This window comes from Vipera ursinii (genome assembly GCF_947247035.1).
Source record: "Vipera ursinii genome assembly, chromosome: Z".
Taxonomy (NCBI): Eukaryota; Metazoa; Chordata; class Lepidosauria; order Squamata; family Viperidae; genus Vipera; species Vipera ursinii.
The window spans coordinates 98,226,812-98,236,724 of record NC_139517.1 but is presented as its reverse complement, the minus strand read 5'-3'; the positions used below and the strand labels follow the sequence as shown (position 1 = coordinate 98,236,724).

The window sequence follows — 9,913 nt, the reverse complement described above, 5'->3', positions numbered from 1 at the left end:
CTCTTCTATAAGGGTTAGCTTGCTGATTTGTTTGCTTGCTTCCTCTCCATGACAGTCAACTGGCACCAGGTGGTTGGACACAATAATTAAATAAATGCCTGAGATAATGCATGTTGATAATAACTCTTCCCTTATGAGCTGATTGTTTATTATTTTTCCAACAATAAAACCAACTAGAAAATTTCTGACTACAAGTGATAATATTTCTATCTTTTTTTATGTTCCAGCTGATAAAAAGGTCATTTACACATAATTTTTTGTCAAAACCATCTTTATTAAAGAAGAGTGTTACAACAGGCTTAAGAACATGGTAGTATGAAACCAGCCACAATGAAAAGAGTCTTATATAGAAATGAAGATTATCATGAATGCACATGGTGGCAAAGGCAATAAAATCTAGTCTCTTTTATAGCAGAAACTGCTGGCACAAAAGAACACTCTAAAAGTATGCAATCTTGGCAGTGGATTTGGATTTATGCCATGCTACTTAATAATTTAAAATTAGAAAATGAACAGAATAGGTTCACACTCAGCTATAATTTTCTGATGATTAGCCCCAAAGTATAGATTTTTCATTATTGATACTAAGAATAGAAATTCACTTTATATTCTAATGCTGCAGTCATTTATTACATATTATTGTCTTTCTGATTCAATCCATGCAACTTCCAATTACATATTATTTCCTAATTTATGCAAATAAATATACAAAAATAATTTTTCCTTTATATTTTACCTTTTTATTTACCATGAGACTGCTCTATCAAGACCCAAGCGACACCAAGTACGCTAATCTAGCCAGCAATTCAGTTTAAACCAAAATTTCGTTCAGTATATCTACTTACAAAAATGGGTGTAAACTATTTATATAAACAAGAGCTAATAACTGTAACCTATAGAAAGAGAAAGGTCAATCCTGTGATTTTATTAGAATGGCACAAAAGTGAGAAGTTGTACAACAGCACACTAGTTCAATTTTAAATTTTCTTAAACCCCCAAGATAATGCTAATGATTAGTGAAAAGAGATTTACCATAGGCAGACAACTCATGCATTGAGCAATTCATGTTCTTTATCTGTTTTCCCAACAGCATCTGGGTTGGACAAAGGGTCCAAATCAGCAAAGAGACTAAACCAAGCTGTTAGATCTTTAGAAGAACTTCCAGTTTCTGCAAAAAAGAAACCACAGACAATGTTGGCCAAGTCAGTATTTGTTTTGGACTGCAGTTTTTAAGGATGACATATGAACAAATGGATTTAGGAGGCATTACTCAAGAAAGTATTTTAGACACATCTAAGAAGACCCTTTATCAAGTGTGCTTATGGTCAGAAAAATATTCTGCAGGTATGTTCACCCTTTCTTTCTCTTTAGACATTCAGAGTGTATGTAAATTTGAAACCTAGCTTTCATGAGACTGTTTTCAAAAGTCATTTATAACACAGTCAATATAACTGCAAATAAAACATTAGAATGGGCATATGAAATCCAAATTATGTACACATTTGCCTATGCTATATATTCCATTCTTCCCCATTTATCCTGTTCTCATAGTAGAACTTCAACATCTTAGAAGCAATGTTTGGGAGACAAAATGCCGATTTTGGATTTTTCTCTCTAAAGTGAAAGTTCTGTCTACTCTTGGACAGAAAAATTCAGCATGTTCAATGGCTTTCAGGATATTATTACAAGGGCTATAAAACTAGAAATTTCAGTAATACGGTATTTTACATGCCGAGAAAAAGCAAACATAAATATTCCATGCATGATGAATACTTTAGTCAGAGTGCAGTAAAAATAAAATATACGGTAGCTTCAAAGGAAACTGCTCTTTGTAAACAGACCTGAGACTATGCAAGGTACTGGAGATGTCTGAGCTCAAAGGTAACAATTTTTTTTATTTTTATCTTGTCTTTATCAATTACCTTTCATTGGTGCCTTATTGACATTTGGGTTCAAGCTGTTGGATTTCTGTCCTGTCTGCACTGCAGGTGATGGGCTAATGCTGCTGGCTGCCCAACCTAAGATTCAGTAAAAGAATTGCATTTGTATGAATCAGTAGCAATTACTTAATCATTTTAAATCATTCAAGGCAATAATACCCAAACCATTTTCTGAAAATCAAAACTCTGTGACATCTTGAAATGAGACTTTCATTTTGTTTGGTCATGTCATTGATTTAGGGAGCAAAGGTTACCCTAATCATGTATATTTTTCTTTGTATTGTTTTACTTTTTCATAAATTCTCTTTGTGTATTTTAATTTTGGCTTAAATATGGGCTGGTCCTAAGCCTAAGAAAGAGATCCAGCAACAGACTGCAGTTCTGAGATAAGCTGTTATTAACAAATTAGAACTAAATAGAGTTAGAAAAGCAAAAGACTTTCTGTTAAGGTAGCAATATGGGGAGGAGGGTGCACAATGTCTCAGTGGTTAAAGACACTGAGTTTGTCAGTTGTAAAGCTGACAACCCGGTTGCAAGATCTGAGCACTGCGCACCGAGGTGAGGTCCTGTTCCTGCCCAGCTCATCCACTTAGCAGTTTGAAAGCATTCAAATGCGAATAGATTAAAAGGTAATTTAATTTAATTTAATTTAATAATTTGATTTCTATACCACCCTTCTCCCGAAGGACTCAGGGCGGTGAACAGAGCAATACACAATAAAAATAGAATACAAAAATTAAAAAGCATTAAACATTATGCCCATAAAATTAATACATATTAAAATTAAAACTATTTATAAAAACCCAACCCCATCCCGTCAGACGAGGCCAGCTTGTTCGAAAAAGAAAGTTTTGAGATCGCGCCGGAAGGAGCGAAGGTCGGGGGCCATCCGGAGCTCAACCGGTAAGCGGTTCCAAAGGTCTGGTGCGCCCACAGAGAACGCTCTCCCACTGGGGGTCACCAATCGGCATTCTTTGATCGGCGGCACCCTGAGGAGGCCCTCTCTGTGAGAGCGCACTGGACAGAGGGAAGTTGACGCCGGCCGCAGGTGTTGCCGTAGGTAATCCGGACCCATGCCATGAAGGGCTTTGTAAGTCATCACTAACACCTTGAACCTCACCCGGAGAGCAACCGGTAGCCAATGCAGCTCGCGGAGCAAAGGTGTAACATGGGAGTATCGGGAAACTCCCAAGACAACTCGCGCGGCTGCATTCTGCACCAGCTGGAGTCTCCGGGTGGACCTCAAGGGCAGCCCCATGTAGAGAGCATTACAGTAGTCTAGACGAGAGGTCACGAGTGCATGAGTGACTGTGCGCAAGGCATCCCGGTCTAGATAGGGCCGCAACTGGCGCACCAGGCGAACCTGGGGAAAGGCCCCCCTAGTCACAGCTCCAATATGCTCTTCCAAAGAGAGCTGTGAATCTAGAAGGACCCCCAAGTTGCAGGCCCTATCTACGGGCGGTAATAGCTCACCCCCCATGGCCAATGATGGAATAATCGGAATTTCCTGGGATGCCAGCACGAATAGCCACTCAGTCTTGTCAGGGTTGAGTCGAAGCCTGTTCCTCCCCATCCAGACCTGGACCGCCTCCAGGCAACAGGACATCACGTCGAGGGCATCACTGGGGTGGTTTGGGGTCGAAATAAAAGTACCACTTCTGTGGAAGGTAACAGCATTCCGTGTGCTTTTGGCCACATGACCACAGAAAATGGATGCTGGCTCCCTCAGCCAAGAAAGGGAGATGAGCACTGTGCCCTGGAGTCAGATACAACTAGATAGGGAAACCACTACCTTACAGGTAGTCCTAACTTATCACCATTCAGTGACCATTCAAAGTTACAATGGCACTGAAAAATCTGACTTACAATTGGTCCTTGCACTTATGACTGTCACAACATCCCCATGGTCATATGACCCAAATTTAGGCACTTGGCAACTGGCATGTATTTCTGAAGGTTGATGTATCCTGGGCTCATATGATTGCCATTTGCAACTTTCTTAGTGGGCTTCCAACAAGTGAAATCAATGGGGTAATCCAGATTTGCTTAACAACTTTGTCATTCACTTCACAACTATGTCACACGAGGTTGTAAGCAAACTGATTTTAAGAGTATTTTAATTTTACAAAAATGTACGTTATTCTCTTGGGTTTAAACTTAACATTAAGAAAACCAAGATCATGGCATCCGGCCCTCTCAATTCCTGGCAAATAGATGGGGAAGAAATGGAGGTAGTGACAGATTTTATTTTCCTGGGCTCCAAGATCACTGCAGATGGCGACTATAGCCAAGAAATTAAAAGACGCTTGCTCCTGGGGAGGAAAGCAATGGCAAATCTAGACAGCACACTAAAAAGCAGAGACATCACCTTGTCAACAAAAGTGCCTATAGTCAAGGCTATGGTCTTCCCAGTTGCAATGTATGGCAGTGAAAGGTGGACCATAAAAAGGCTGAGCGCCAAAGAATTGAGGCCTTTGAACTATGGTGCTGGAGAAGACTCCTGCGAGTCCCTTGGACTGCAAGGCGATCAAACCGGTCAGTCCTAGAGGAGTTCAACCCTGACTGCTCTTTAGAAGGCCAGATCCTGAAGCTAAAACTCAAATACTTTGGCCACCTAATGGGAAGGAAGGACTCACTGGAGAAGAGCCTAATGCTGGGAAAGATTGAGGGCAATAACCAGATTATTCCACCTTTAATGATGGGGGGTGAGGTGTTACCCCCCCGTTGATAGGGCTCGCAACTTGGGCGTCCTCCTGGATTCACGGCTCAATTTTGAAGATCATATAGGAGCTGTGACCAGGGGGGCTTTTGCCCAGGTTCACCTGGTGCGCCAGTTGCGACCCTATCTGGACCGAGATGCCCTACGCACAGTCACTCATGCGCTCGTGACCTCCCGTCTAGACTACTGCAACGTTCTCTACATGGGGCTGCCCTTGAGGACCACTCGGAGGCTTCAGCTGGTGCAGAATGCGGCCGCACGAGTTGTGATGGGGGTTTCCCGATACTCCCTTGTAACACCTCTACTCCACGAGCTGCATTGGCTTCCGGTTGCCCTCCGGGTGAGATTCAAGGTGCTGGTGATGACCTATAAAGCCCTGAATGGCTTGGGTCCGGGATATCTGCGGGAACACCTGCTGCCAGCATCAAGCTCCCTTTGTCCAGTGCGCTCCCACAGGGAGGGTCTTCTCAGGGTGCCGCTGATAAAAGACTGTCGGCGGATAACACCCAGGGGAAGGGCCTTCTCTGTGGGTGCTCCTGTCCTCTGGAACCAGCTGCCCATGGAGCTTAGGACTGCCCCTGACCTTTGCACATTTCGCCGGGACCTGAAGACCTGGCTCTTTGAGCTCTCCGGCCCCGGCTGAGAATTTTTAACTGGGTTTTTTAATTTTAGGGATGATTTAATCTTTTTTTAATTTGTTTTTAACTTTTGTACTGGTTGTTTTAAATACCCTGTAAACTGCCCTGAGTCCTTTGGGAAAGGGCGGTATATAAATTTAATAAAATAAAATAAAAATAAAATAAAATAGAAGAAGGGGATGACAGAGAATGAGGTGGCTGGATGGAGTCACTGAAGCAGTAGACGTGAGCTTAAATGGACTCCAGAAGATGGTAGCGGACAGGAAGGCCTGGAGGAACGTTGTCCATAGGGTCGTGATGAGTCGGACACAACTTCGCAGCTCACAACAAAAACAGTACTGTTCGCTTAGCCTTTGAAAATTAGCAGAAACCCGCTGTTTATTTTTAATACATTTTTGAATATATTTTCTGTATTACTGTAAATATAGTACTCAATCTTAAGGGCTCCAAGCAGTTTTTGATACATATTTATGATATTGTTGCTTTAATTCTTATTACTGAATCTTTCTGGATGGGACTCCATTCAAACAGGTGCACACCTGTGAATTTTTTGGAGTACAATTTCATACCTCCTTATCCTGGTATACTCATTTTTCTTAGTGGACAAGTTTCACACAGTGTACCTCTACAATCAGGGTCAGTTTTTACGATTTAAAAGGAGTCCAATATGCTCCTGCAAAGTCTTCCAAGCTAAGGCAGTCTTACAGCTTCTCTGTGGTTCCCAAATTTGCTCCCTTACAAATCTGTAACTTTGAATGTATCACTAAACAAAGAGTTGTAAGTTGAAGACTACCTGTACAGTGTGTTTATGTTTGTACATGTGCACACACAAACAGAAAGCCACATATTTATAGCGATTTTTTCAGCAACCATATAAAAGGTTTTATTTATTCCATCACTGCAGCCAAATATATACCGGTAGTTTACCTCCAAGACTATTCAGCACTGATCATACTGCCTGAAAAACAATGGGAATTGAAATGGTTCTTCTTCCAAAGGTCTGTTGAACAGGTGATAGGAAAAAAATACATGTCTCCATCCCCCAAGCTTTTAATTTTATTTTTTACCTTCCGTCATTTAATATAACACAGTCACCACTGTGACAAATACTATACACTTTTCTTCTTATATCTAGAACCTTTTGGTTTCTTTGCTACACTTATTTATTTATTAAATTTGTTTGCTGCCCACCTTGCCACAAGGACACTTTTATCCTGGATCAAGGTAAATCACACCACCTAAAATAATCTAGTCTTTAGCATTTTCCCAGTATTCAGAAAGCAGCTATTTTTCTATTCAGACTTATTAAGCCAAAGAACTTGGAACAAAACCACTGAAATTCTAATGACATATTCACATCTTAGATGTGCCAGTCCTAATAGTGTCCTTTTAAAAACAGTCTTTTTATTGCTACTCCAAATGGTATTATTTCTTCTACCTGAGCAAAGTCAGAGGAATAATTTTCCCATCAACAAATGACAACCAACCCAACCCACATTAACACCCAGGAGGAATGAAATACCCTTCACACATGTCATCCCTTCATTCTAAAAATAATGAGACAATTTTTCCTTTCACCCTTTACGCCTCCCTCCCACAGCCACCATCTGCCCAAGAAACAGCAGAGAAATTAACATAAAATATTGGCAGCACAGAAGATGTACCACTGCACAGGGAGAACTTAAACAACAAGAATGGTGATTTAATAAAACATGTTTTCTTTTAAATCTTGTCCTGGAGATATACGTCTTTTAAGTATGGCAATAATTAATCAATATTCAATGAGAGCAAAATTGGTTGTGTTTTTAACAAAAGAAATTCTATAAATAAAGTTAGAATAATATAAGGATTAGAATCACCACTTCCTAGAAATTATATTTGCAAACTTCTCAGCATATGTATGCATGTAATCACATTCAGGTAAAATGCAAAACAATAGTTTTATGTTTTGTAATCAAACTTGATTTTCCTAATATTTCTTTCCTTGGCATTTATTCATCGAATAAACCTATACAGGCATTCATCTTCCGGAAGAAATTTTGGTCAGCAAACAAAATTGAAACACAATACAATAAAAGATCACTTGAAATAACAAACATCACTGAGGCCGTGGTAAAACTCACATTTATTCACCAACTGCCCCATGCCAACTCCTTCAACATCCTAGCCAAGTCTTCATCGGTCAAGAAATAATCCACTGATGTTTCTGACTATCTGCAATTTCCTATTCTCATTGTCTGAGTTGTAGTATCAATTGCATATTGCCCCCAAAAGTACAGTGAATCTATATTGCTTGATAAATCATAGTTTAAAGTACATTTTTAAAATTCACATAAGATAGCAAACTATGACTACTGAAAGTGGATGTGGATATTTAGTAACCATTTCCTTACAGTCTTCTCAATGAAAAAAAATTACTACATATTATAGTAGGATTCGGCACTGAATATCTACACTCATTCTTGTGTTACCTTTGGCCAAAACAATGACAGAAACAATAATGTCACCAGACAATGACTAATCTGGGATTATAATGTCAGGAATGAAAACAGGCCTACCTTGAAGAGAACGTTGCAAATTATTCATGTTTTGGTCTAAAAGCTGAGAAGGAAGGAAACCTGATGATGATGACTGATTGCTCTCCATTTCTCCCATAGAAGAGTTTGCCCCTGTGTCAGCAAGGTTAACCTCTCCAAAGACAGCTGCCCATTCCCTGCTGAATTCGCCATCATCCAAAGAAGATGCATTGAGTATCTCATTCAATAATACCATGTCATTCTTATCAGTAAGTTCAGATTCTAGGGAGTTCACAAGCTGGTCCTTTGATACTGCTAAAAGAACAGTAACATACAAATTGATAGATTAATTAAAATAAGAACAAATGTAAGGAATAGCCATCCCGATCTATCCAAAGGGAATGAACTCAAAAGCAGAGTACATGTAAAACTGTCAGGTAGGAATGAGAAAAACTCCTGCCTGAAACCCTATAGAGTTGTCATCAATTAAAATAGACAATCCTAGGCTATACGGACAGTTCCATCTGGTACATACAATTTCCCATATAAGCCATGATTAAAGCGTGCATAGTTATTTAAATTTAAATAAACATTTGAGCTAGACAATCTTCTTAACAGTTCTCAAATTTTACATTTTGGAATCATTTTGTAATCTGAAAATTTCTGATCTCTCATCTTTCAAATTAACCTTAATGGGCATAAACTTAGATTATGCAAGAAAGCATGTTCTGACTACTGTGGTACACCTCCAACTTTTTAAAAGTACCTCCAAAATTTCACCAAATAAGTATTTTCACTAATAATCTAAAATATGAAATTTGTTTTTCTGCAGTGGTTTTCATTCTTCTTGAAAAGGAGATATAATTTAATAAGCTTAGTAAATAAAAGGCCCACGAGGGTTTACCTAGCAAAGAAGAATTTACTTTCTAATGACATTACTTTTCCTGTGGATAAAATCAAGAGAAAAGGAGTGACCTTATCATGGAAGGCCTATTGCTCTCATGCCTAAAAGATGAAGTAAATGCATCAGAGCTATTTTATGTATGCTTGAGCATAAGAGACAAATATAAATCAAAGATATTCACGTAGAAATTATAATCTTTCCACTAGTAACAATAATGTAATTGATCAGAAGTTGACATTTATTAAATAATAAATAATATATTTAGATCTAAATGATTTTTTCATGGAAAAAACATTATTAGTGCTACTTAATGAGTCATTGAAGCTTATTGCTAATCTGTCATTTTCTTAACATCCTTCTTTCAAAATACTAAGCAGAGCTGGTTTAATTTTTTTTATTTAATTCTTCAGTTGGGACACCATCTGGAAGTGCAGTGACTACATGATACATTGAGAAATGTAATTAAAATTCAGAAGAAAGCAATGGCAAACTTACCTTCCGTTAGTACTGGACTTCATTTATTACAAATTTAGCATGACTCACAATTACAATGACTGGGGATTCAGGAAGTTAATCTTACATATACAGATGATAACTATCTTAGGAAAGGTTAATTTAAAATGTATTTAATGTATTTATAAGGCTATTTAATTCCAAGATGACTTTGTCTTTAACAATAAAAATAACTTAAAAAGAAGCAGGAAAAAGAAAAAGGTATTTGAAAGAGACAACTACCCAATGCAGCAGAGAAAATCTTATGAAAAGCTCATCATCCACCAGAACCAAAGGCCTTGGGGTGGAGGAAGACAAGTTTTTACTGTGCTGAACAAAGGCACAGTAGGTGCCATTTAAATCTCTGGAAAATGCTGTTTCAGAGGACAGAGAAGAGGACAGAGAAGACCTACTTTCTGAGTGCCATCAGATGACATTATTTGAACAATGGTATTTAACAGCATGGCAGTATTAAGCCAGCCTGTTTGGTGTAGTGTTTAGAAACCGAGGGAACATGAATTCCTAGTCCCATTTTAGGCTTGAAGCCAACTATGTAACCTTGGGCCAGTCATTCTCCCTCAGCTGTAGGAAGCAGGCAGGGGCAAGTCACTTTTGAAATCTTATCAAGAAAAATGCATGGACTTGTCTAGGCAGTTGCCAGGAGTCAAAAGCACATGTGTGAGTGCGCACGTGCGTGCGTGCGC

The 9,913-nt window shown here is 39.0% G+C and overlaps 1 protein-coding gene across 5 annotated transcripts in view; it reads right to left on the bottom strand.

Annotated features, from left to right (window-relative positions):
• Positions 1–262: 262 nt before the first annotated feature.
• The window catches only part of ICA1 (islet cell autoantigen 1), a 69,973-nt gene continuing 60,322 nt past the window's right edge, over positions 263–9,913 (bottom strand). For all 5 annotated transcript variants that reach the window (XM_083378338.1, XM_083378341.1, XM_083378340.1 and 2 more), the window contains exons 14-16: positions 7,856–8,128; positions 1,923–2,018; positions 263–1,168 (exon numbers count right to left, since the gene is read on the bottom strand). In XM_083378338.1, coding sequence (XP_083234464.1) covers positions 1,047–1,168; positions 1,923–2,018; positions 7,856–8,128 — 491 coding nt within the window. In that variant the 3' untranslated portion in view covers positions 263–1,046. The remainder of the gene's footprint in view (positions 1,169–1,922; positions 2,019–7,855; positions 8,129–9,913) is intronic.